Source organism: Eubalaena glacialis, chromosome 1 (assembly GCF_028564815.1).
Source record: "Eubalaena glacialis isolate mEubGla1 chromosome 1, mEubGla1.1.hap2.+ XY, whole genome shotgun sequence".
NCBI lineage: Eukaryota > Metazoa > Chordata > Mammalia > Artiodactyla > Balaenidae > Eubalaena > Eubalaena glacialis.
The window spans coordinates 56,387,153-56,414,887 of NC_083716.1; the positions used below are offsets into that span (position 1 = coordinate 56,387,153).

The 27,735-nt window shown below is 51.1% G+C and overlaps 1 protein-coding gene across 1 annotated transcript; it reads right to left on the reverse strand.

The window, feature by feature from the left end:
* Nucleotides 1-3,416: 3,416 nt before the first annotated feature.
* PPIF (peptidylprolyl isomerase F) lies at nt 3,417-13,289 on the reverse strand. Its single transcript, XM_061179991.1, has 6 exons — nt 13,007-13,289; nt 11,724-11,754; nt 11,086-11,174; nt 9,212-9,308; nt 8,610-8,685; nt 3,417-7,279 (listed from the first exon to the last, which is right to left on the reverse strand). Exons 1-6 carry the CDS (start codon nt 13,193-13,195, stop codon nt 7,144-7,146), a joined length of 618 nt encoding a protein of 205 aa, XP_061035974.1. The 5' UTR covers nt 13,196-13,289; the 3' UTR covers nt 3,417-7,143.
* Between the last annotated feature and the right edge of the window lie 14,446 nt (nt 13,290-27,735).

Here is a 27,735-nt window from a genome sequence, read left to right on the forward strand (position 1 = left end):
TGCTGGCGGCAAGCCTGCATAGGGGACAAAAGGGGAATTTTTTTTTTTTTTTTGCTCCCAAACCTGAAATGAGTCCTGATCTCCCCAGCACAGTGCTATCCAGGTCTCATGCACCTTTACTTGAGTAAAACTGTCAAGTGGTAATATCTGGGTTTTCCTTTCTTGATTATAAAAATAACGCATGCACAATGTGAAATGGAAACAAAACAAAAATAGGAAGTAGGATGTGAAAATTCTCAGCCGAACCTCCCCCAGAGACACCACTGTCCAGAGTTTGGCCATATCCTTCCCTAGTCTTTTGTTTGTACAAATATATTTGTGTTTAATGTATACACACACACACACACACACACACACACACACACACACACACACACACACTAACCTAACAGGATTTTACTTGACATGCCGTTCTGTAACCTGCTTTGTTCTCATCATCATCTTTCCCTGTTAGCACAGAAATCTGTTTCATTGGACTAACAGCTGATTGTACTCTTTTGTTAGGTAATGTATTTATCGATTCCCTATTGAAGAGTATGGGCATCTTTTTTTTTTTCTTAATCATCTTTCTGTTTGGTGCAGTAGGGAGATCTGGGGTCAGGAGAGCTAGGGTCTGACTTGACAAGTCTCAGGCCACTACCTTTGATCACATCCCTGTTCACCCCCTCTCCCCAGGCCTCAGTTTCCCCACCTACCCACTGGGGCAATGGGCTCCACCTAGAATCCTTCACTCCCAACAATTCCTCTGATCTGTGATTCCACACTGGGTTGACAGAGCCTATGAGCTGCCCTGATGTCATTCATGAAGTTTGGGGGCTGGTGCAGGGAGGGGACCTGAGAGCCCCAAAACCTCTTTTAGGCCTGGGGCCTGGTGAGCACTTTGACAATTGTGGGGAGGAACAGCTGAAGAAAGCTCCAGAACTCTCCATAAAGGAACCGATTTTACTTTATATTTTATTTTTTGAAATAGAGTGTAGGGAAGTTCAAGCCTATGGTCATCTTGAAAACAATAAATAAATTGGACTGAATCAAAATTTAAAACAGTGCTTCAAAGGACACCCTTAAGAAAGTAAAAAGACAACTCACACAATGAGAGAAAATATTTGCAAGTCCTATATCTCATAAAGGACTTTTATCTAAAATAAATAAAGAGCTCTTACAACTCAACAATAAAAATACAAATAACCCCACTTAAAAACAGGCAAAAATGTGAATAGACATTTCTCCAAAGAAGAGCATCTTCTCATGTGTCCATAAACACATGAGCAGATGCTCAACATCATTAGTCATTGAGGGTATGCAAATCAAAACCTAAATGAGATACTGCTTTGATGTCAAGAATCAAAAAGATAAATAGGGACTTCCTGGCAGTCTGGTGGTTAAGACCTCACCCTTCCATTGCAGGGGGCACAGGTTCAATCCCTGCTCAGTGAACTAAGATCCCGCATGCTACACGGCGTGGCCAAAAAAAAAGAAAAAAAAAAAAAAAGGATAGATAATAACAAGTGCTGGTGAGGCCATGGAAAAATTGTAATGATTATACATTGTTGGTGAGAAGGTAAAATTTTGTAGCCACTTTGGAAAACAGTTTGATGTTCCTCAAAACGGTAAACATGAAGTTGGCATTTAACCCAGCAGTTCTTACACTATATGTAAAGTGGTACAATATTATTTTCAGGTAATCTGTGATAAGTTAAACTATATATTGTAAATCTTAGAGAAACCACTAAAAATATAAAATGAAGAATTAAATCTAATAAGTCACTACTGGAGGTAGCATGAAATCATTTGGGAGGAAAAAACTCAATCCAAAAGAAGGTAAGAAGGGAACAAAAACCATATGGGATAAAGAGAAAATAAATAGCAAGGTGGTCAATTTAAATCTAACTATATTGATAATTAAGTTAAATATACATGGCCTAAACATTTAATTGAATGGCAGAGTTTGTCAGATTGTTTAAGAAAGCAATGCCACCACTTATGAGTCTGTCTTTTAGCTCTAAATCTTCCCTTCGTTGCCCTGTTTGTGATACTGTAATCCCTTCGTTGCCCTGTTTGTGATACTGTAACAGTTCTCTCTTACCACCTGGAATTATATTAAGCTTTATCAATAGAGGGCACTGGAGAGACACTTTGTTCAGAGTTCTTGTTTCCCTTTAGTAGGTTAACCCATGTTATGGTTAATAATTTTTTATTTATTTATTTATTTTTGGCTGCGTTGGGTCTTTGTTGTGCGTGGGCTTTCTCCATTTGCGGCGAGCAGGGGCCACTCCTCACTGCAGTGCGTGGGCCTCTCACCACGGTGGCCTCTCCTGTTGTGGAGCACCGGCTCCACGCGCACGGACCTCAGCAGCTGTGGCACGCGGGCTCAGTAGTTGTGGCACACAGACCCAGTTGCTCCGCGCCATGTGGGATCCTCCCGGACCAGGGCTCGAACCCGCGACCCCTGCATTGGCAGGCGGATTCCCAACCACTGCGCCACCGGGGAAGCCCGGTTAATAATTTTTTATAATAAACTTTCCCTGTTAGAATTACTCTGTTGTTTCTGTATCCTGTGTGGACCCTGATCAATAAAGAATTGACACAGGCAGTGGTCCTAGGAGATAACCCCACAAAGATGGGATTTCGAGATTTGTTTGGCTGTGCCCTTGGGCTTGAAGGCAGGGCTGAACTACCTGCCAATTGCAAGTGGGATGATGGTAATTTTTGGCATGTGGTTAAGTGACAAGAGAAGCATGTGCCTTGGGAGGCCAGGTGGCTGTACACTTGACAGTTATGGCAGTATCAATGACCATAAGGACTATAGTGTGGGGTGAATTATTTTGAGCATGCTTGATTGTTTACCAAAAGAAGATGACAAACTCATGTCTTTTAATTCTCAGCTTACGTTAAGGTCTGAGAACTAGAAAGCTTCCATCACATCTCTAAAACATCTCTCACTTCTTGTAGACCCTAGACTGATAATCACTTAAAATCAAACAAAAATTTAATCGTGTAGCTTGCTGAATTACAACATCATCTGAATTCAGTCTCACTAAGTTTTTCGTGTGAAAGGGCATCAGTGAGAAAGAATGGGATCCTGAAATTCGTAATGAAGACATGTGTTTGGGTCCAAATGAAACTAACAACTTGAATCCTCCAGTCACTCCATTCCTCCCTTGCCTGTGCAAGTAGCTTGCCCTTCTGTGTCTGAGAAGAACAGACTTCTTTGTCTAAAAACACTGTGATAACTTCACCTGGGACAGGTGCTTCGAAAGGCAATTCCCAAGACCCACCAAACCACTTCCACAACGAGGTCAAATCTCAGCATTTTCCAGAGGGACAGGACTCCAGAAAAACAGCTTACACACCCAAAGAATTCTGAGAATTTACTAACACATATTTTTAAGCAGATTTATTGAGATATTGTTCACGTGTCATACAACTCACCCACTTAAAGTATATAATTCAATGTTTTTTTTAGTATATTCACAGATATATGCAACCATCAGAGGACTCAGCATGGAACCAAGACTTTCTCTATTCACCCTGTTCCAGTGGACCTTGGACATGGATCTGACTCGTGGCCTCCAGAAGCTATTCACTGAGAAATGTTCTCCAGTCTGGGCCCACAAAAGAAGAAGAAGAACCGAGGGCTACACCATGGGAACTCCTCCCCTGAAAGGCCTCTCCATCGGCTGAGGCTTTGGGAAGCAGCTATGGAAGAGCACAGCTTCCCACCAGCCCCCACGAAGCTTGGGCTGCACAGGGTGCCCTACCCACCACCCAAGAGTTATCAGCCAGACTCCTCAAGTGAAGCATCTTTTACAAGTGGCGGAGCATCCAGCAACAAATGTTTCGGCAAGTCAACAATGACTCGAGTGGTCTGGTGATCTCCCTTTTCAATCTTGCCCCTTCTGGCCTACATTCACTCAAATTCTTAAACTTTAGTTGAATTATTATTATTTGGAAATTCAGATTCCTAGATCCCACCCTCAGAGACTGGTATTCAACAGGTCTCGGCTGCGGCCTGGGAATCTGCATGCTTTCCCAGCACCCCATGATTCCTAGGAGAAGCATTGCTTTAGCCTTAGCAGACCTTGGAAACATTTACTGACATTCCTCTTCATGGAGCAACATTCTACAAAGCCCAGAAGTGTGTTAAATTCTCCCACGTCTTCATACATGCTACACGAAAGAAGTCAGACACAAAAAGTGAATCTTGTAGGATTCCATTTATACAAAGTTCTAGAACAGGCAAAATTAATCTACAGTGATAGAATCAGTGGCTTCCTGGGAACAGGCACAGAGGTATCTTTCTGGAGAGATGGAAATGTTCTATAACTTAATTTGGTGGTGGTTACTCAGTGTATGAATTTGTCAAGTGATTGATCTGCACACTTAAAATGTGTGAATTTTATTGTATGTAAATTACACCTCAGTGAAGTCATTTTGGAAAGCTATCACGTGTTGTCTCATAAAAATGCTATTTCAGATATTTAAACACATGGTGAATTTACATGGCATCACATATGATTCCATCTGTGAGAGCACGTGTATGACTCACTGCTTCCTTCATGCATTAGGCACCAGTGTACCAGCAACAAGTCAATATCCTATCTGTACATTACACAGGCTCCTGCTTTATGTAGTAAGACCAGGCTCAGGCCCTTGTGCAAGAGTTCTGGGAAGAGAACTGCAGGGAACAGCCCCACCTTCAGGAAACTGTTTTTAGGAAATTCCTGCATTCTTTCTTCCGCTAGCCCACACTAGACTCCTCTGCACGGAGGGACACACACACACGCGTGCGCGCACACACACACACGCACACACACATATGCACACGCACCCACACACGCACACGTGCTTCCTCCTCATTGGAAAGGAAATGCTCTGTGAACTAAAGACTTGCCCCACATGTTCTGTGACCCCGAGACCCCTCAGAAGTCACCAGGGGGCCAGTGGGTCACACCTCAAGGAGCTGACCCTCACACCTGTCAACAGCACCACTGCCTCCCTAGAGTCCCCAGAGGTCAAGAGGAAACTCCACAGGGACCAAAATCATGGCTTTGACCTCAGAAATCAGAAGAGCTCTGACTGCGTGTGATCTGAGGACAAAGGGGTCTGTGCATCCCGAAAGGCCTCCAACAGAAAACCCTCTGGACTGGCAGGTCCGGGGTTCTAGCCCCTGCTCTGCCAACTGACTCACCGGGTAACCTTGGGCAACCATGTCCCCTCTCAGGGCCTCAGTTTACCCGTCTGTAAAATGTTGGTTGGAAGGGTCGAGCAACAACCCATTATTATTTGGCTTAGGATCCCATTCGTCAAATGAAATCCCTTTTAGAAAACAGAGGGTATCGATGATTGAAAGGGGGTTCAGGGGCCCATGCCTGAGGACCTCCAAGGATCTTGAGAACTGTTTGAAAACTGTTAGGCCGGCTGCGTTCCCAACCCATGTAGCTGAACTGACTTCATGGAAACTCTCCATGACTCCAATGACCCGACTCCAATGACCCAACTCCAGCCATGACCCCAGAGTGACTACATCTACCTGTGACCTCACATAACTCAGGGAACCCCATATTCCAGATGACCCAAGTTCAGCCACTGTGACCTCAGAATGCCTTCAAGGACCTGTGACCACACACTATCAGACTCAGGGAACTCCAACGTGAGGCAATGCTAATTACACTGTGATTCTTCTGTTATTCGGACTGTGCCTCCCCTGGCTGTTTAAGGAAGTTTTTAGCTCTCATCCCACCCCGCAATCTGCTCTCCCTGTGAATTCAGAAACACCTGTAACTTAACTCCAAATTTAAATGGCACATCGAGGGTAGTAAAGTCCACATCTAGCCTGAGATAATCACAGCTCCTCCTCCTCTAAGGCCCAGACACACAGGAAATATTGTCCTCGTCTCACTCCAGAGCCTTATTAAGACCATGTGCCAGGGCCCATGCTGTGCACTTTACACAGATCATGTCTGACCCTCATCACCCTGTGAGGTGGGCACTGTTACCCCATTACACAGCTGAGCAAAACTGAGGCTCTGTCACCCAGAGGCGGCACCAGGGCTCTGATGGGCTGTGGACGCTAAGACAGTTTGTCTGTGTCCATTTCCTTGTCTGTTAAACAGGATGATGAGAATACCCTCATAGGTTGCTGGGGGGATTGAGAGTCCAAGGAAAGGCCCTCTGTGGAGCACTGAGTGACAGTGGTAACAATAAACGTCAGCTCCAAATACTTGTTACAGACACTGCTTCCTAAAGCACGGACCCCAGTCTTTTATAGAAAACAGGATTTATTTTCACATTTAAGGTGAACCCAAAGAAATGTTCCAGAAGTATATTGTGTATATAATCAGTAGATATAATTTATAAGACACACAGAAGAAATCAAAGCCCACCAGGGAATACACACTGACTTCCTTCCAGAGCACATGGCACTTACAGGTCATTTCTGTTTTCAACTTGGGAATTCACATTGACTAGGCACAGCTCGCAGTGGGTCTGTCCCCAGGTTCAGCTGATTCTACCGCCACGGACTCTCCCCAAACACAAGAACAGCAAACCAATGGGATTCACAGTGACTGGGATAAAAGGCCTCAGCCGTGGGACCTTCACAAACGCCCAGACTGTGCTCCAAAGGCCAAGCTCGTGGCCTGTGCCACCAATTTCAGGTCACACCACAGCCTGGAGTAGTTAGTGCCACAGCTTCAACTCCAGGGAGTCTTGTTAAATTATTCCGATTAGGAAGATGACATTAAACAGCTATTACAGCCCTTTACAGCAACCGGCTTTCCCCCTTGGTCAAAGAAAAGGCAGAAACTGCCTTCAAAGCTAACCCATCAACACCCTCGACGTCCAAGGCACAGGTGAACTTGAGCCGGGCGATCACAGGAGATGCCAGACGAGGAGCAGTGACACAGTGTCCGTGACAGTTGTCCAGAAACAGGGCGCTGGGGAAGATCAGGCACTGGGGAAGCAGCCTGGTGGGTCCTGTGAGGTCTGACATGCCTGAGAGGCCTTCCTGAAGCACAGAGAAGGTGCAGCGAGCACAGGCAACTCCAAGGGGCCCCTGCGTTGGGAGCCTGAGGCGGCCGCCTGGGTGAGTCAACTCACTGTTGCCAGAAGCTGCCACTGGCCTAGCACCCTGGCCATGGCGGGTTAGCTCACCTGGCCACAGTCCGTGATGACAATCTTCTTGGATGTCTTCCCACTCTTGGAGCCGAGAGATTCTATTTTCTTCACGACATCCATGCCCTCTTTGACGTGGCCAAACACAACATGTTTGCCATCCAGCCTGTGAGGAGAGGTGAGCCAGGTAAGCAGAAACGAGGGTGGTGCAGTGTTGCCCAGGGTCACAGCCCCTCGGTCATGGGACTATTTACCAAAAACAGCAGTTCTGAAAGGAACCCACACCGAAAAGCTGGCCCCACCTCTCACAGCTCCGGTATCGAGCCTTGCTGAGCCCCCCAGAACACATCAGATGACGGCTCCCTCCCAGGCTATGTTCTGCCTCACCTGCTGTGTGACCTCACCCCAGGCCACTTAACCTGAATCCTGGGAACCTCACCTACAAAAAGTGAATTATTCTCGTTCTGCACAGGGAGATAAAGGGATATTGAACTACTCTGAAGAAATAAGAGGTCTGTGTAAATGGAACTATCTTAACAGTCATAAATTCTGAGGTGAGAGCCAAGATAATACGTGTGGTGAACCTATGCGAGTCCCAAGCAGCTCTCAATCTGAGATAGTCCCAAGAATCTAAAAGGCAGCTTAGTGCGGAGCCAGCAAGGCCAAAACTGGTTATACCTCAGGATCCACCAGGGGTTTCCCGGAAGGAGGACAGGCAAAGCCAGCAACAACCTGCCCACCCTGACATCCATGTCCCTCTGGCTCGGAGGGTAGAGACCACTAGTATGCCCCACTACTCAGGTCTCCCTAAAGTCCTTGGAAATGGGCTTTATTTAGTCTTGGCTCCAGGCCAGCTGCTGTCCCCTCACCTCCCTGAGATGCCTCAGAGCTAGGACACAGGGGACTTTGGGCAGAGAAACTTACTAGGTAGTGTAAAATTTACCTGGGAAACATCCTTAAAATACAAGGGCATTGGGAAAGAGGGCTCCAAGGGGCTGGTAGCTATTTGCAGGCCCATGCTAATGCCTGATGAGAAATCCGGTGTGATATCCAAACGACTCCTGCAGCATTTTCCAAGGTGCATTCCAAGGTCAAGTAAGCCAGGGAAATAGCGGGTTAAACCAAGCAAATAGGTTTCTGCCACAGGCCATCTTGAGACCTAATATGTTCCGCAGCGTTTCACAAATATATTTGGTAAAAGAATCCTTTCCTCTGTGTGTGTATGTGTGTGCGTGTGTGCGCACACATGCGCACAAAACACACTGAGAAAACTCCAGCTGACAGCAACAATGGGAAGCTTAATAAAGACAGTTACAAGAATAACCCAAATTCTCCCTCAATCCTTTCACAAACTTTCTCCTTCTCTCATAAAGACACACAGCCTGGGTGAGGGCTACTGTCCCAGAGCAGAGTCCAGCCTCAAACTAGCTTCCCCCTCCAGCTGCAAGGCCACCCCATCTTCCCAGAGGGCCTGGAGCCAGGAGCAAGCAACTCACCAGTCTGTCTTTATGGTGCAAATGAAGAACTGGGAGCCGTTGGTGTTGGGGCCTGCATTTGCCATGGACAGAACACCTGCAAACACAAGCAGGATGACCAGGCTGCCCCAGGAGGCATCTCACACGGGAGTCGCTCAGATGAGCAGATGGGGCAAACCACATCAAGGATGCTTGAGCCTGAAGATCCTGGGGCTCAGGAGAGGGAACCAGGGCCCAGAGGACGCAGCTCCCCAGGGCCTGTCCGCCTCTGCCGCCACAGGAGAAAAGGGCCTCGTGGAAGCTCTCAGTGGTAGAGCTGGAGCGGGACCCCCCAGCCCTGAAATCTAGACTTTGCCACATCGCGCGTTGGGTCTGACACAACGCTGGGGTTTTGCTTAAAGGCTCTCTCCCCCAGGTTCTCAAAGGAAGGTTTGGTTTTGAAACTGAGAGCTCAGAATGAAAAAGCTCTAGGAAAACCCAACAAGCCCACCCAGAGCATTGAAGGAAGGAAGGAACAACATCAGATATGGAGCAATCAGGTTGCAGCCTCCAGCCTGCTGGGATGGCAGAGGCAGGGTCATAGCTCGGGGAACATGGCCCGGGGACTGGCGACCTGCACTCACCTGGCCCCTTGTGCTTCAGTTTGAAGTTCTCGTCAGGAAAGCGGCTCCCGTAGATGGACCTCCCCCCGGTGCCATTGTGGTTGGTGAAGTCGCCGGCCTGCGGGCACAGAGCATCGGCTGAGACGTCGCCACCAGAGCTGGCAGAGGGGTGCTACTCCAGCGCTAGGATGCAGCCCCCAGCCCACCCAGGGGCCACCCAGCCGGAAGCCCTCAGGCAAAGAGTTCAAAAAACATCCAATGGTAGAAGGACAAATACAGTACTAAGGAAGATAAGCAACAATAAGATAAAGCTTAAATATTTTCTGCCACCATAACTACCCTGGTTTCCGAATGATTCATTTTTGTCTGAGCGAGCTTTTAAATGATCCTTAAAAATATCTCGGCCATTCCAAGATGCTTCTTAGAATGCTTCCTAGAATTTTCTACCCACAACTCTTGGAGGGTAAATAGGGAGAAGACCAGGAACCCCCATTCCCAAGTGGGGTCTGTGGGGGGCGGCAGCAGCCAGCACAGAGCCAGTTCCCTACACTGAGTTCCCCTCCCTGTCCCAGCATCTCCCCTTCACCAGGCCCGGGACAGAGCCCACCCAGGGCTGGCGTCATTCCTCACAGCTCGCCTGAGGCTTCCATGGGAGCCACGGCCAGAAGAGCCCAGGGGCTGCCAGCTGCTGCAGAGCCCCAGCCCCCGGCCAAGGTCATGTTGCTGTTTTCCTGAGATGGGATCCTCAGGCGACAGGGGTGACCTGACCGGCCCAGCTGAAGCATCCCCAAATGCCAATAATGTGTCCCCAGAGAGGAATGATTCAAAACCCTGGCCTGGGCGTCCCAGCACTACCATCCCACGCCTCCGAGAGCCCTCCAGCTTTGGAGTCTCTGCCCTTGCCTGCTGTGGTTCCGAGGAAGACCCTAGCCCGGCTGGGACATCCACTTCAGCTTCTGCTTCATCCACAGCCTCGGGCAGAGTCGGGAGCTGCCGCAGCTGAGAGCCACGGGGCGGGGCCAGGCTTGTCTCACAGCCACAGCCCTCACCCCTCCCTGAATTTGTCACATTCAACCCACTGCCACTCACCACGATGTGATGACAGCCACCAGGTCAGGGTGGAGGGAAGGGGGGAGGAGAATTCCAGGCTGAAAGGACTTCAAAGAGGTCATGACATCCATGCCCCTGCCTCTAGGTCTGCTGGCCTCAGACACTAGCCCCTGTCTTAGCAGGGTCTGACCTCACACAGGACAACCCCCAGCATAGCTCAGGTCCTGGCCCCGGGGGAAGTTCTTGCTTTCAACACCTACCCGCAAAACATCTGACACAGCAAAACTAATGCTTTTGAAAAGAGGCAGAACACATGACTAAAGAACAGACTCATTTAACCGAGAAAGATGCCCTTCTCTGGAAAGAGGCTCCAAGTCCAGACCTGTGTGTTCTTGTCTGTGCCCGGTCTCCTCCCTCCTCCTCCTCCTCCTCTCTATCCTTATCTCCCATGCCAAGTGCTCAGTGGGACACACTGTGGGGCATGGGCAGAGACTGTCTGAATATGCTGGTCCTCCAAAGCCTTCAGATCTAACCCTGAGCACATCCACACTCCGATGCCCGTTCTCCCTCCACTGCTTCACTCTCCCGACCCCGCCAGGCAGGGCCGTCCTGCCGCTTGCCCTGTTGCTTAACTCCTGGGGCAGGGAAGGCCCTGTGGCAGCCAGGAAAAGCTCCGGCCTCTCGGAGTAAGAGGACAGGCCGAGCGAGTGACCGCAGTTGCCCTCCATTCAGTACTTTCCAGGCACATGCACGCTGGTTAATCCCCATGAGAATCCTTCGAGGCATCCAAGTCACTATCCCCACTTAGAGAAGAGGAACCCAAGGCAGGGAGAGGCCCCCGCTACCTGGCACATGAAGGACGGAATCACTCTGTGAAAGGTGGAGCCTTTGTAGCCGAAGCCCTTCTCCCCGGTGCACAGGGCTCTGAAGTTCTCTGAGGGTTGAAGGAAGAGGCAGGTCAGCAGGGCCAGGCCTCAACCCAGGGGCCACAACTTGTTCCAGCCAGCGCCTTCTCTACCTGCCCCCTGCTGGGACATGGAAAGACCCCCCGCCCCTGGGTCTGCGCTGGCTGTGTGACCTGGGACAAGTCATCTGGCGCCCTGACTTCAGTGTCCGAGCACTGTGGCAAGAGCACACGCTCCTGGCTATTCCAGCACCGGGTCAGCAGGGCAGAGAGTCCAAGCAAGGGCTGCGAACCCACCAGCCTGCCCCATCAGGCACCAGGAGGGAGGAAGTTGTCCCAGAGGAAATGCATGTGTATCTTCTGATTCTGAGGCTGCTACTGGATAGGTGGGCGGGGCCAGCCCTAAGGCTCAGAGAGGACCAGCGGCTGCCCCAGGGTACTCAGCGGCTGAGCCACACGTGGAACTCCCATCTGGTCACGGTTCTCATGCCCCGACTCCTCTTACCACCCCACCCACCTTGCCTTGCCCCTCTCTCTTCCATCCAGACTGGACTCAGAAGGCCCTGGGTCCTGTCTTACCTGCTGTCTTTGGGACGACATCTGCCTTCAGCTGTGGGGAGAGAAGAGGGACAAGACGGTCAGTCCAGAGGCAGGTGAAAGAGAGACCCAACCCGCACGGTGGCCCAGGAGACGGGGAAAGCACATTCCTGTCACTCCCAGCCCTCCGTGGGAGGCCACCTAAGCAGCTATCATTTCTGCCAGCTGCTTCCTGAACTCCAGCCTGGGAGGAGGCAGCCTCAATTTCCTAATTTGTCAGAAGAGATGACAACACCATCCTGGCCTACTTCTAGGGGCAGAACTGGCAGAGCCACTTCAGCTGGGCCCAAAGCATCAGAGACTCAAGGCCTGGAGAGAGGGCCCTGGGGAGGAGCCAGTCCAAGCTCCTCAATGAGCAGATGGGAAACCGAGGCTCAGAGAGAGGCAGGAGGGGTGGGGGAAAGGGGAGGCTGAAGTCCCATCTAAGCCTGCCTCTTGCCTCCCAGCTGCAAGAGCCACACTGGCACCGAACCTTTAAAATAAATGGGCGCTCTCCATTTTCCAGAAGAGTGAACCAAGGCTTAACTGAGGCCCCTTTGTTCAAAATGGGCTTGAAGGCTACACCCAAGCTTCTCCTCTGTTACCTTCCGGACTACTAGGTGTGTTTCTTGCTTTGTTTTTCAAAAAGGCCCAAAGAGCCAGGGCAGACGCTGAGTGTCACCCCGGAAGGGTGGCTGGGGATGGAGTTGCGGCGATGAGCTCCGAGCACACTGCCCCGACTCCAGGAGCTCTATGCCGGGTCTGGTGGCTGGAGCCCAAGGCCGGGCCAGCCGCCCTGCTGGGAGAGGAGGCGGCCCGAAACCACCTTTGCTCCGCCGAGAGCCCGATGGCGAGGGCGGGGCTGGGGCCCGCTCCGCCTTCTGCAAGGGTCACAGTGTGAGCGCCCAGCCGGGCCCGCCGCCCGGACCCCGGAGGCCCCCGAAACCCACCTCGAAACTCCGGGCCTAGGATCCCGCCCCGTGAAGTCTCGGAGCCCCTGCCCGACCCCGGCCAGCGGGTTGGGCCCTCCTAGCCTATGGTCTGACCTTGAGCTTTCTCCTCCACAGGGGCCTCCCTCCCGCCTCCACTAGTCCAAAGTTCTGAGGGGAGGCCTGGAGAGAGCAATCTGATGCCCCTCCTTAGAGATGGGGAAACTGAGGCCCAGAGCCCAGGAGCAGGAAGCAAGGTCACTCAGCGAGCCAGGCACAGCGCCGGCCCGGGGTCCAGAGCTCTTCCGGGACCGTCCCCCACGCCCAGTCCAGCACGGTCCTGTCCGGTGGTCTCACCTCTAGCACCACGCGGCCGAGCGGCTGCCCGTCGGCGCCCACGTCCAGGTATACGAGCGGGTTCCGGGAGTAAGAGGACGGGTCTCGGGAGCCGCTGCTGCAAGCGCGGACCGCGGGTAGGCGCAGGTGCGCGGAGCGCGGGCCGGAGAGCGGGCCGAGCAGACGGGGGCCGCAGCGCAGCGCCAGCATCGTGGGTGCAGGTCCAGACGGGAGAGCGACGGGCCAGCAGAGACTCCAGAAGCGAAGGTCACGGGCGCCCAAAGGGCCGAGTTAGCCGCGGCGGCGTGCCGCCGTCTTTATTGGCCCAGCCGGCCTCGTGGCCCCGCCTCCATCCCGCCCCCTCCGGCCTGACCGCGGGCTCCCCCTGCTGGCCCCAGAGGGCAGCGCAGCCCTGCCAGTGGGGCGGTGGGGCGTGAAGTCTTCTGAACACACCCCAACCAGGGCCAGAGACCTGAGGGGCAGACAAGACTTCGCAAAAGGAGGCCGGTTCGATTTTGCGAGGGTCCCAATAGATGAAAAAAGGGGAAAATGCTAAAACGTGGTTAACTCCAAACTACGAGCATCCATATGTTTTCATTGAATATAACAAAAGTCTACATTTGAGACTTTTGCACGGCCGCCCCTCGCCCCATAGGCCCTGTAGACAGACAGGCGGACCAGGAGAAACTGTGGCACTGAGAGTCAGTCAAAGAAAAGTGATGATAAGCGGGATTAGAGCGAGAGGTGGCAGGCAGACACCTCCCATGGTGACCACAGGCCTCCTTGTCCTATCCTGGGCTTGTCTCCAGATGCTTCTAGAAACCAGTCCCTCTTCCAGACTCAGCCTGGGCCTGTCATGCTCTTACCAGACCCCCAGTCCTCCACCAGGACTGGGCCTGGCTCTTCCTCCCCGACCCCATAGACTGACAGCCCTGATCCCCAGCAACCAGGACAGACGGCTGCTAGCTCCCCTCCCACCCCCACTCACCACAAAACTGCACCTGCAGATAACATAGCACAGGGACCAGTCCAAGGAAAAGCAAGAAGGCAAGACAGGAAGAGAAGGGGAACTGAGCGGGAGAAACCACAGTGAGGGGGATTTACCCCACATGCTGAGGTGGGCTTCACAGAAACCTGGGGGCATGGGAGGCCCACAGGAAATGAATGACAGGCAGGGGACTTGAGAGAGCATCCGAGCCAACACCTGCGCTCTCCATATGTGCAAATGAGGCCCAGAGAGAGGAAGGCACTGCCTAGAGGTAGGGGAACCCTGGAGTCTCCGCAGACAGCCTCTGCCAGTCCTCCCAGACCTTCTGGGCCTCAGTTTCCCCTCTGCAGAATAGGGGGTGATGCTAATCCCTACCTTGCTTGTTTTCCAGGTCTGTTCCAAGGATAAAATGAACAAGAGAGAGAGAGGACTTTGTCAGCTGTTAAGTACTGTGCCATGAGCATCAGTGATGGACAGAGTCTAGATGGTCTTTTTTTTTTTTTAAACCTCTGATTCTTTTGTGTGTGTGTGTGTCATTTTTTGTGTGTGTATGTGTCATTTTTTTTTTAATTTTAATTTTTGGCTGCATTTGGTCTTTGTTGATGCATGCTGGCTTTCTCTAGTTGCGGCGAGCGGGGGGCTACTCTGTCATGGTGCGTGGGCTTCTCATTGCGGTGGTTTCTCTTGTTGCGGAGCATGGGCTCTAGGCACGTGGGCTTCAGTAGTTGTGGCACGTGGGCTCAGTAATTGTGGCTCGTGGGCTCAGTAGTTGTGGCTTGCGGGCTCTAGAGCACAGGCTCAGTAGTTGTGGCCCACGAGCTTAGTTGCTCCATGGCATGTGGGATCTTCCCAGACCAGGGCTCGAACCCGTGTCCCCTGCATTGGCAGGCGGATTCTTAACCACTGTGCCACCAGGGAAGTCCCGTCTAGATGGTCTTTGCTCAGGGTTTGGGGCTCAGACAGTAATAGGCCTCAGCTGCAGGGGCTCAGAGTTCTGAGGGGCCAGAGAAGAGGGTGGGGTCTGGGCCTTGGAATCAGGCGGCCTTCAGCTGGGACCAGTTCTAGACTGACCTGCCCCAGGCTCTGAATTGACTCCTGGGAAGGGGTCAGGAAGCAAAATGCTGACCCAAGCCAATTCAAGGGGTCAGAGCAAAGTGTCTTAACCTCATGAGAATGCTGGCTTGACCCTTTTCTGGAAGCCCACAGTCCCCTTCTCTATTCCTGGCCCAGGAGGGGTCTGCACTCAGTGATACTCTGGCTGCATCCTGGAGCCTAGATGCTCCCCAGGTCCCAGCCCAGGACGGGGCCTCACTCTGTTCTGGGGAATGGCTTCTCTTTTCGTGATTGTGCCCTGAAGTAGAACAGGCCTGAGTAGGAAGCTGGCTTGCTCCCTGCCCCATCTGGGCCCTCAGCACATCTCGCAGATACTCCCCTGTATCAGTGCATACTGCAGATTCGAAAGAGGAAGAGAGGAGTCACCCCACATATCAGTTCCAGGCCCTTGGCTCACATAGCCCTTAGCTACGCCAAATGGATTAGTGGTCCCCTATTGTCTCTCAAGCCGGCTCCTGGAGGGCCTCAGTTTATCTCCCACCCAATGGAGTATGAGCAGCCCTAACCCAGGGAAGAGCTGCTTTCATTCATGTAACCACTTTAGTTCCCAAAGCCCTTGCCTAGCCCTTAGCTCGGCTGCTCTCCACTGCAGCCTGAGAAGCAGTTCCATTGTACAGATAGGGAAACAAGGCCCCAGGAGTTGGGGAGTGAGTTGCCCAAAGGCAGAGTGTTGGAGCTGGGAGGATTCTGTCTGACTCCAGGAGCAGGGTTTGCATATGTCACTATCGTTGAGGAGCTGGTAATTGGGACAGGGTGGGGAGGGCAAGAGACACAAACCTTGGACAGACGGCACAACAAGATAGAAACTGAGTTAGCTGGGGGACTGTGGAACTCAGGGGACAGGGGAAATTGTTTCTGCCTAGGGGATCAGCCTGAAGACAACTGCATTTGAGGGGCAGAGACAAAAAGATGCAGAGAGGAGATTCCAGAGGGGGAATAAGCCAAAGCCAGCCCAGAGCTAGGAGAGGTCAGGGCATCTTCAAAGAAAGGCTACAATATATATATATTTTTTTAAAAATAAATAAATTTATTTATTTATTTATTTATTTTTGGCTGTGTTGGGTCTTCATTTCTGTGAGAGGGCTTTCTCCAGTTGCGGCGAGCGGGGGCCACTCTTCATCGTGGTGCACGGGCCTCTCACTGTCGCGGCCTCTCCCGTTGCGGAGCACAGGCTCCAGACGCGCAGGCTCAGTAGTTGTGGCTCACGGACCTAGCCGCTCCGCGGCATGTGGGATCTTCCCGGACCGGGGCATGAACCCGTGTCCCCTGCATTGGCAGGCGGATTCCTAACCACTGCGCCACCAGGGAAGCCCAAAAGGCTACAATATTGACCATGAGCTGAAAGCTTGGCAGGGGAAGGGGCATGGCAATCACAGAGAATCCTGAAGGCCAGGCTGAGGTCTAACACTGTTGGATAGTACTGGAGAGCCATGGATGGTGCAATCCTTCATCCCCACCATGTTACACCTTCTACCCTCTTTGAAAAATCAAACATCATCACTCCCTCTTGCCTGAGCCAGAGAAAATTCCACCTTCCCCACAGGCTCAGCTGTGAAATCATTTCTACCTGTGCTGACCTCAGTGGCCTCAGGAGCAAGGACTGTCTCTGGGCTGAGCCATGAACTGAAACATGCCATCCCAGGTGAGATGGGGTAGGTGTCACCACTCAGCCTCTATGGCTATTTATAGACTCTGTGTCATCCTCAGAAACAGCAGTTTCTCTCCACTCAGCCCAAGTGGCTTCTTATCCAGGGTGTTAATGGATTTCATCACTCAGGGACCCTGTAATGCCATCTTTAGGCCTCACAGAGCCAAAGAACAGTCAGGTCATGCTGACATCCAGGGGTTGCAAACTCAGATACCTGTCGGGGCCAGGCAGAGACACACTGGGGTGAAGCGTGCTGGGCAAGGCTATAGGGAATAAGTGGACGTGGGACTGTGTCCAAACACCACAATTAAAGGGGCAGCTCCTGCCCAAGCCAGTTAATTTTTGTACGTGGACAATGGGTCCAGTGTAGCCAGATCTTTTCATTTTTCAATAAAAACTAAAAACATTACGTTTAGTGGAAATCTCCCAACTTTTAAATGTTGGGAACTCATTTTAAAATAAAATTAAACCCTGAATGAGCCCTAAACAACATATTTACAACCTAGCTAGGGCCTCTGAGTCAATAGTTTATAAGCTCTGATCTCCACTGTGTAAATGAGAGAACTGAAGCTCAGAGAGGGACAGGAACTTGCCCATGGTCACACAGCCTCAAAGTACTGGAACTGTGGTCAAACCCCTCTCTTCACACTTGCCAGGGCCCTTTCTACAAGATTCACTCAGCAGACATGTTTTCAGAGCACCTAATAAATGCCGGGCCTGAGCTTTGCCCTCAGATACAGAATACCTCCTGCCTCTCCCAGGTTGCCCGTGTGCCGGGCAGGGGTGAATGTTGTGGTCATCATAGGGTGTGAAGTTGCAGGGGTCCTGAAGAGCCTTCCAGGAGGGGCTGGGAGTGAATGAGGCCCTGCTGTTGTCATGGAGCGGGGTGTTCATGAATGATCAATGCCAGTGTCTGTCCCTGGGACAATGTGCCTTAGGTAGAAGGAGGCCTTGGACTTCATTTCTCTTGGTTCCATCTGGGGAACTGGGGTCCAGGAGAGCATCTGTCATGGGGAGCTGACAGGGAGCCCAGAAGAGAGGTTCTTGGGTGAGGACCCAAAAAGTGAACCAGAGCCTGCTAACAGGCCACCGTGATCACGTCACTCTCTGGGGGAATTCCCCCGAGGCATTCCCAGGCTTCTCGAAGTCATTCTCGATGCATCAGCCTCCCTCTGCTGCTTCCAGGAAACATGGGTGTGTCTGGTCCCTAGCATGGTCTGAAGCAGAGCATTGTGGGATTCAGGAAGAGGCGGGCAGGGGAGGTTTCTCTCAAGGCCCAGGGTGGTGGTGGGCTCAGTGAGAAGAGAGAGCCCTCAAGGGGGAGGTCTGGAGAAACTTCTCTTCAGAGTCCAGCTGAGCTTTATAGGTCACCTGTGCAGGGCTTCCCTGGTGGGCGCAGTGGTTAAGAATCCACCTGCCGATGTAGGGGACACGGGTTCGAGCCCTGGTCCGGGAAGATTCCCATGTGCCGCGGAGCAACTAAGCCACAACTAGTGAGCCCACGTGCCAAAACTGCTGAAGCCGATGCGCCACAACTGCTGAAGCCCACGCGCCTAGAGCCCGTGCTCCGCAACAAGAGAAGCCACCGCAATGAGAAGCCCGCGCACCGCAATGAAGAGTAGTCCCCACTCACGGCAACTAGAGAAAGCCCGCGTGCAGCAACGAAGACCCAACGCAGGCAAAACTAAATTAATTAATTAATTAATTTAAAAAATAATAATAAAGGTCACCTGTGCAATCCAGGCTCCTGTGAGCCCCTGGGGAGCAGCCAGCAGGGCAGGACAGGGCTCACACCCCCAGCCACCTGGTCACAGAGTGGAGCTGAGGAAACACGCTTCTGAGTGTACCTACTGTCCACTGTGATCTGGGCAGCCCTGGGGTGACTGCCGCCCAGCTGGCGCCTTGACTACAACCTCCCGAGAGACCTTGAGCCAGGGGACCCAGCTAAACCACGCCCAGACACCTGACCCACAGAAACCCTGACATAATAGATGCTTGTTGCTTTAAGCCCCTCGGTGTTGGGTCATGTGCTATGCAGCACAGATAACTAATAGACAGATAATACCTGTAGCACCTTGCACCCAGCCAGGGCCCTTTAAAGCCCAGCTCCGACCCCATTGCTCCACACACAGCCCGGCACTGACCTGCCATCTCGGCAGGCTTGTGTCACCAGCCGCTCTTGGCAAAGACCTCACGGGCACAGTCAGGGAAAACCGGCCCTGAGAGACAGGCCTGACAGGTCTTGGTGAGGATGTGGACCGGGCTGCTGTTTTGTTTTTTGGTTTTTTTTTAATTAAAAAATATTTTTGGCCGCGATGTATGGCTTGTGGGGTCTTAGTTCCCCAACCAGGGATCGAAACTGGGCCCTTGGCAGTGAGAGTATGGAGTCCTAACACTGTACCGCCAGGGAATTCCCTGGGCTGCTGTTTCTGTCTCATTCCTCTGAAGGAGAATGCCTGAAGCCTGAGAGAGAGAGGGAGCTGGGAGGAAGCCCTCGGCGAGAGGGCCTGAGCTGCGGTTTGGCCAGGGCATCCCGGTGGCCTCGGGGAAGGAACGGTACCTCACTTGATGACTCTGTGCTGTGCTCTGAACTAAGCACTTTCTAGACGCCGCCCCAATCCTCAGGAGGAAGCTGCAAATCGGGGATTATCCCTGTCTTACAAATGGAGTAATAGGCGTCCAGAGAGGGTAAGCGATTTCTCCAAGGTCACACTAGTGTGAAGTGGAGACTGGAATTCTTCCCAGTTCCCCTTGGCTGTGTGTCTTCCTTCAGGAGTTGGTGGGCTGCAAGTGGCACCTCTTAGGTGAATTATGCCAGATATCATCCCTTCCACGCAGCCTTTCTTCCAGCTAGCCTGACACTGTGTTTGGTGATTTAGACCTGAAATGTCATCTAGTCCTTGTGATAACTCCGCAAGGGAGAGGCTTCTGTCCCCATGTGGTGGTGACAGCTCCAAGCCTGAGCGGGAGCCAATGACTTACTCAAGGCCACACGGATAACAGGTGGCTGAGCAGGATCTGACCCCAGGTCTCGCTGACTTCAAAGCTTGCACTGTCCCCCCACTGGCTGGGCCTTCTTGCCGTAGAGAATCTACCATTGGCTTTCAGCCCTGCAGGGGTGGCGTCCACTAGCACAAGTGAGCAATGTATAAACACGGGCACAGAGTTTATTCACGCAGTTCCTGCCCAGAGTCAGCAGGAAAAGGAGCCATCGGCAGGACTCAAGAGCTTGCCAAGGAAGTCCACGTTAGCCATCGTGCACAACCCACCCCCACCTGTGTTGACCAGCCCAGGTTGGCATCATTATCCTAAGGAGGGGCCCTCACTGCCAGGTTCCCCAAAGATGGGACTTGAGCCCTTGCCAAGACTATGATACTGCTTGGGCAGACCTTGTCTGAGATCTGGTCTCTGCTCTATGGCTGCAAGGAGACAAAGAGGCCTGCAATTCTGCTGTCCCTTTTCCTTTTTCTGGTCTGTTTGTTTCTCCTGTTGACCTGTGTAATTTTCTTGAATCTATTGGCTTGACCCTCAGTCTCTACCTACTAACATTGATGCCTCTTCCTCCTCCATTTCAATGAATCCCTTCGAATCAACATCACTTACCCTCTGTGTAATCAAGACTGCCCACCACTGATGCCAAGTGTTGGTTTTTTCTTCCAATTAAGATGAGCACTATGGTCTTAGATGCTTGATAACAGTAAGAATAGCCATCATTTACTGCACACTCAATAAACTGCACATGGTAAGAATTTACATTATTTCTTTTTTCTTTCTTTCTTTCTTTTTTTTTTTTTCAGTTGTGGGATCTTAGGTCCCTGACCAGGGATTGAACCCGGGCCCTTGGCAGTGAGAGCTCAGAGTCCTAACCACTGGCCTGCCAGGGAATTCCCTACATTATTTCTTAATCCTCCCATGGCCCTTAAGAACAGGTACTAGTGTAACTGCTCTTTAAAAATCAGGTCTCCAAAGCTGGCAGAGGTTATGAAAGCTGTCCAAGCTTACAGGGCCTTCTCTCGCGTTAAGTAAGTGGCCGAGCAGCCTGTATTTGGCCCAACTCGGCCTAATTCCAGAACTAATCTCCATCGTCACTGAATTTTAGTACAAAAGGTCAGCAGGTACAGGTCAGGCTGGGAGAGGCCTCAATTTATGTAACAAAGATCTCAGATATTAGATGAGCAGAGGCTTGGAAAATTGATAAACTGGCAGGCTGTGTTCCTAAGACAGTGTGTCGGTATCACACGCCCTGGTACTGGGCTGGCCTGAGCACATCAGGAGATCACAGTATTGGCCTCAGCTGCACGTGGACAGGCCCCACAAATTCAGCAGAAGACGCAGCCAGGAAGTAGAGCAGGGGACCTGGGGAATCAAGGGGACAGCTCTAGCAAGGCTGTTCACTAGAGGATGGGGTGGGCACGATGCCATCTCCAGAGTGATGAGGACTATCACAGACAGAGAGCACAGTGGGGCTCCCTTGGCCTGAAGCTGGACCAGCGGGAGCCAGATTTGGGCTTATTTAGACAAGAAAGCTTTCTATCAATCAGTGATATCACATAATGATACTTTGAAGTAGTAAACTCCCCATGACTGGAGAGATGCCACAGAGAGGAGTCCTACTCAGGGTGGTTGGTGGACCAGGTAACCCACGAGGCTCTGTTCCATTCTGAGCCTCTGCGATTTAGACCCCAAAAGTGGAGCAGCTAGGGGGAGCAGAAAGAGCAGGGCGCAACCTCAAATTCATTGATTGGCATGTTGGTGAGTTACACGTAGCATGAAACCATAACAGGCAGAAGAGAATCCTGGCGTAGGGTTACTGGTTTCAAAATGGTCAAAAGTTTTGAAGCAGAGAAGCAGATGGGAGGAACTGTAAAGAAAGATACAGAACTCTTTTGAGGCATGCATACTTTAAACATCTGCCCTGCCAAAGGCACCATGGGCACAGCTGGGGCAAAGTGACCTCTATTTCTTTCCCAGGTATCTCTTGCTGTCCTTTCCCTCTATGCTTTGGGGCAGACAGTCTTCAGAAATAATGACAAAAAAATCAATACTTGGCTTTGACGTTTCCAAAAACCCTCAGGACACAGCCCTGTTGTTTTAGAAAATGTGCATGATTGCTCATCCAGTCTTTCCACAAGACTTTGATCCACCCCCAACCAACAAGGGACTCTAGGGGTTGGAGGAGGAAGGCTATAGAGGGGAAGCAAGTAAGTTAGACCCGTGGAGGGACATGAGAAGCTGCAGATGAGCTTGGGGAATCCGGAAGCAGGGACATTTTGAGCCATGTTTCTTGAGTCCAAGAAAGGAATGAGAACCCAGGCTCCCCTTTCCCTGGTGGGTCTAGGACTGGGTGTGTCCAAGCAAGTGAGTCCCCCAGCCCTCCTCCAGCTGTGGTGTGGCATAAGGAGCAATGAACATATTTCCTGGGGAGACCCAAGAGAGCACAGAGTGATGCAGTAAGTCTGAAGACCTGGAGGTCTTGTAGTTGAATGAGGAGATCATGGTAGGGCATGGACAAGAGTCAGGTGGAAATAAGGGTGTCAGTAGACACCAAGGGATCAGCAAAGACAGCTCTGACAGATGCCCTGACCCCTATTCTGACACTCTGTAACCTCCAGGAACTTAGAGGCAATGCTGAGAGAAAGGATGGGGGAAAGGTCTTCCCCAAATTACTCAGATTGCTTCCAACATTTGGGCCAAAATAGGAGCTTGAAAAAAGAAATTAACTTATAGAAAAGTAAATTTAGTTGTGTATCTTGCATACGTGGGCTTGTGGACCAGAATTCATATCCATTACATGATTATAGAGCTTTCAAATGACCAGGGAAAATATCAGTGTGGTATGTGTAACTTTAAGAGAAAAATGGTTCATGAAAATTAACAAGAAATACGTTAGCATCTCAACAGAAAACACTTAGAGGAAATGATTAGGCTGGTCACAAACTGCAAAATAGAAATGACCAGTAATCATAAGAAAAAGGATGTTCAAACTTACTGGAAGTTGTGGAAGAAATGTCCACGAGAGCTATGGGATATCATTTTAGCACCATCAGTCTTATGCATCGGTCCATCATTTACCCCTAATGCCTTGTGCTTTTTTGTGGTTCTCCATTGTGGCCCAGCCTCCCTTCCTGACTGCCTGATATGGCAGCCATGAGAAGGCATTGCTCAGATCTCTGTCTGCAAGGCGTGGGGTTGGCCCAGGCCGCTGGCCTCTGAATCCATTCTCACGTCCACCCCTGAGCCACAATCCCTGCGAAAGACTGATTGAGTGTGGAAGGGGTGCTACCGCAGCCCCTCTCCTGTGAGACGCGGACCCCTCTAATGGCCGATTTTGGCTAGAGGATTCCATCCAACCAACCCTCCTCCCTCCCCCCTGCCTGCTTCCCTCCCTCCCTCTATCCTTCATTCAAGGTCAGACTTGACTGACAGTCTGACAGCTTTCCCATCCTCCCCCTTCTCCTGTCCCATTGCCTTTCACAGGTATTTCCCTTAATACATTTCTTTCCCATCTAATACTGGCTTGGCATCTGCTTCTTAGAGGCCCCTGACTAACACCCCCTACACAGACTGGGCTCTTACCTCGTGGGTCCACTGCCGCAGATGTAGCCTCTCCCTCTCTGAACAGCGACAGTGTTGCTGTGTTCTTACAGTAGAATGTTGACCTCGCCAGGACGGCCGAAGAGGATTACAGTAGCAATGATATCTCAGATTCCGCTCTACCTGCTGGTCAAGTCCTGCGACCTTCGGCAGCCATGTTCCCCTCAAGCTCCCCTGCTCCTTGCCAACTGGGAGGTATCACGTGTACCCCCGAGCCGGTGTGCTCCTGCTGAGGGCTGTCTCTGCTCTGCCTAGTGCCCCCAGCAATGCACCAGAACCCCATGTAAGTGTCTGGGTAGACCTCCCTCTCACTCCTTTGGGGTCTCATATTAGTTTGCCAGAGCTGCCATAGATACTCTAACAAAATACCGCTCCACCACCGAGCTCCATACTCTTCGCCCCTGCGGGCTCCTCACGGTGGCTGCTCCCCTGGCCATCCTTGGGGCTGCAGGCGTCCTTCGACACAGCCTCCTGGAAGGCTGCTCTCTCTGACGGTAGGCTGTCCTTGGGCCGTGTCTCCTGGTTTCCTGTTGATCTCTCCAACAACCCATGTAGTTCTGCCCAAGCCTGGGCCCACCCAGCAGGAGCCCCATCGGGCTCAAGTGGCCAGGCCGGCGTATTCCTCTGTGCACAGTTGTTGCTGCGGCTGCCTAGAGGAGTGTGGCCTCCCAGCTCACCCCACTCCTTGCCACTGAACCGAGAACTCTTTCCTGAAGGGAGAGCCCAGGGCACCCTCCATGGCTGCTGGATCATTAAGACAGCCTGCTTTCTGGTCCCTCTGCCCAAACTGTGTCTGGAGCAATCGTTCTAAAACACACATCTCTCCCTTGTGAAATCCACTGATAATTTCCATCTCCTCCAGGATAAGGAGCAGATTTCTGAGTTGACCGTCAAGGTCTCCGCCCTCCCACTTGACACCGTCCACGGCTGCACTCACTATTTAGGGACATGCGCTCGGGAATCAGGCAGCCTGAGCTCACACCAGGGCTCCCTGCTGACTATCTGGGTGGCCTCAGGGGACTCAATTGACATGGTTCTTATTAGAACAGGAGGTTAACGATGGTTCTGCTTATGATTTTTCGACTTTACAATGGTGTGAAATTGATACACATTTGGGAGAGACCATACTTCTAATTTTGAATTTTAATCTAGCTATTTATATGTGTTATGATCCTCTCTTGTGATGCTGGGCAGCCACAGCTCCCAGTCATCCACGCGATCACGAGGGTAAACAATCAATACACTGACAGCCATGCTGTATCCATACAACCAACTCTGCTTTTCACTGTCAGTACAGTATTCAATAAAGTACATGAGATTCAACACTTTATTATGAAATAGGTTTTGTGTTAGATGATTTTCCCCAACTGTAAGCTAATGTAAGCCTTCTGAGCACATTTAAGGTAGGCTAGGCTAAGCCACGATGCTTGGTAGGTTAGGTGTTTTTAAATGCCTTTTCGACTTAACAATATTTTCAACTTAAGATGTGTTTATGGGGACATAACCCTATCGTAAGTTGAGGACGATCTGTACATCCTCTGCAGGTTGTTGTGGGGTCTGATGAGATGCTGCAGGTCAAGCACTTAGCGCCCTGCCTGGTACAGAGAGAGGGTAGAAATGATCTTCTTTTCAGCTCAGATCTGCCTCTCAGTCAGCACGGCCACAGAGCCCATGAAAGGCTGACTTCAGGTCAGGGGGTCTCTGTCACCCCTAAGCTCCGAGTGAAGAATGAAAAGAAGGGGCACCCTCAGGCTCTGTCTGCCTGTTGAGGGATCAGAGAGGCGGGTCCAGTCACCCCTGGCAGGAGTGGATGTGGTCCTCTGAGCCAGACCTGGCAGAGTCACCGTGAGGGCTGAGCGTGGGCAGGGAGGTGGAGGGAGGGAGAGGGAGGGGGTCTGTGTGTCTGCGGGTGTGTGTCTGGGGAGGGTTGTGCGGCTGGGGCTCGGGGGCTGCTCGCCCTCCCATCCTCAATCCCTGTTCCAGCCCCATCAGGCGCTGCGGTTGGACTGCTGCTTACTGCCCGGTCCTGCCCCCGTCCCGCAGGCCACTCTCTAGGCGGCCTTGTTTGCTGAGGCCCCCCAGTCCCGCCTGGCGCCAGCCTGGCCCGCTCAGCTGTGCCCCTCCCCAGGGCTTTCCCCGCAAGCCATCTCCTCCAACAAAGAGCCAGTGTCGTCGGGAGGGCAGGTGCTATGCAGGCAGGATGGCAGCCAGGCCTGCAGGATTCTGGGCAGTCAGATCACAGAGGAGTGTGACCAGGGTCTGGCTAGTAGGAGCCAGGGCTGGCGGGCTCTTCATTGTTTTTGTTGGTTTTGAGCCACTGCCCCAGAAAGAGTTTGGGGAGGGAGGCAGGCATAGGCTTGGGCTGGGGAGATGAGGTATATTTGCCAAGTCGGTGGCTACAGGTTAGATGAGGGCCCCCCAGGACGGGTGCAAATTCTCTACCCTCCCCACTATTGGCCCCAGGCCCCAGCGCAACCCGAGACCAGCAGCAGAGAGCTGGAGTCCACCCCCTTCAGCCAGGAAGGAGACCACCCGTCTGCACAGCAGACTATTGAAACTCCTGCTTGGGCCCGCTGCCCACTTTTCTGCTGCTAGGTTGGGCCACCTGCTGGTCCCACAGGGCCAGACTTCAAATATCCATAGCTGGCCAGTCAGCCCTGGGGAAGGGGTCCCCACCCACCGACAGGGGGATGCTTCTCTGTGTATAGGCTGGTCACAAACAGGATTTAAGCCAGTGGAGGGCCAGGGCTGCTGACTATCTCAGGCCATATCAATAAAGGCCAGGTACCTAAAATGACGGAGGTGAGAATCACCTTTGCTATTTGCAGCTCACACCTGTGGGAACAGGACTATTTACATATATTAGAAGTGTCACAGAACAAAGACAAATAAATGGATGTTTCAGAGAGTAATGAGTGAAAGCTACAGATTTTAGGACAGCGTGAGGATAAATAGAAATCTGTCAAGGATTTCATGTAGGTTGTGTTTTTCCCACCAGATTATAAGCTCCTCGGGGGTCTTGTTCATCTCAGTAATTCCACCACCATCTCAGTCTCTCACTCCCTGTCATCACTCAGCTCACGGGTGATGGCAAGAAACACAGGATAGATCAGTGGGTGGATAGATGGATGGGGGATGAGTGGGTGGGTGGATGGATAGGTGGGTGGGTGAACTGATAAACAGCCAACTTCACAGACAGGGCTGGCTGAGTAATAACTGTCTGAATCCTGCCCTGGGAGGAGGCCAGAACAGAAGCTGCATAACCCTTATCAGTACAAAACCTAGGCTTCTCAACGATTTCTTACAGAGGATGCGAAAGGCACTAAAACGTAAGAGATGGATAACTTAGGCTTCATTAGCATTAATAACTTCTGTTCATCAAAAGACATCAATAAGAAAATGCAATAAAGAAGTGAAGCCATATCTGTATGTGATGATGGATGTGCACTAGACTTATTGTGATCATCATTTCATGATGTATGTAAGTCAAGTCATTACTCTGTACACCTTAAACTTACACAGTGTATGTCACTTATATCTCAATAAAACTGGAAGAAAAAAACCACAAAATTCAAAACTAGATAAACTAAAGAAGTGAAGCCACAGACTGGGAGAAGATATTAACAATGCATACATATGACAAAAGTTCATAACCAGTAATATAAAGAACTCTTATAAATCAACACAAAAAGGCAAACAGCCTGGTATACAGTGGTCCAAAGACTTGAATAGGCATTTCACAAAAAAAAGGTATCCGAATAACCCATAAGCATATGAAAAGACACACAGTATCATCAGTCATTAAGGGAAAGCAAATGAAAGCCCCAGTGAGATAGCATTATACAGCCACTTGGATGGCTAGAATTAAAAGGTTGGTGAGGATGTGGCATAGCTGGAAATTTCATACATTGTTAGCGGAACGTTCATAAGAGCCCCGAACCAGAAACAACCCAAATGCCCATTAACAGTAAAATAGATACACATGTTGGAATACATCCATACAATGGAGTACCACCCAGCAATAAAAGAGAGCCAACTACTGATACATACAACTACATGGGTGAATCTCACAGACATATTGAGCAAAAAAAAAAGCCAGAGTGTCTACTGTGTGATTCCATCTATAGGAAGCGCGAGAGTAGATAAAACTAATCTAAAGTGAGAGAAATCAGATAGTGGTTACTTTTGGGGTCAGGTTAGCGGGAAAGGGGTATAAGGAGCCTTCTGGAATTCTGGAAATGCTCTATATCTTGATCTGGGTGGTGGATGTGTGTGTGTAAAATTCATCGAACTCTACATTGATGATGTGTGTTTATATTATAGTCATTATATTATTATGGTACATCTCAACAAAACATTTTAAAAAATACATCCAAGTTTCCTTGGTTCTGGAAGAATTCAGTGCAC

Coding starts and splice junctions, on each gene's coding strand:
- PPIF (XM_061179991.1), bottom strand. CDS start 13,195: ATGCTGGCGCTGCGCTGCGGCCCCCGTCTGCTCGGCCCGCTCTCCGGC. Junction 11,175..11,723: donor TGTCGTCCCAAAGACAGCAG/GTAAGACAGGAC, acceptor TTCAACCCTCAG/AGAACTTCAGAGCCCTGTGC. Junction 9,309..11,085: donor TTCCGTCCTTCATGTGCCAG/GTAGCGGGGGCC, acceptor CTGTGCCCGCAG/GCCGGCGACTTCACCAACCA.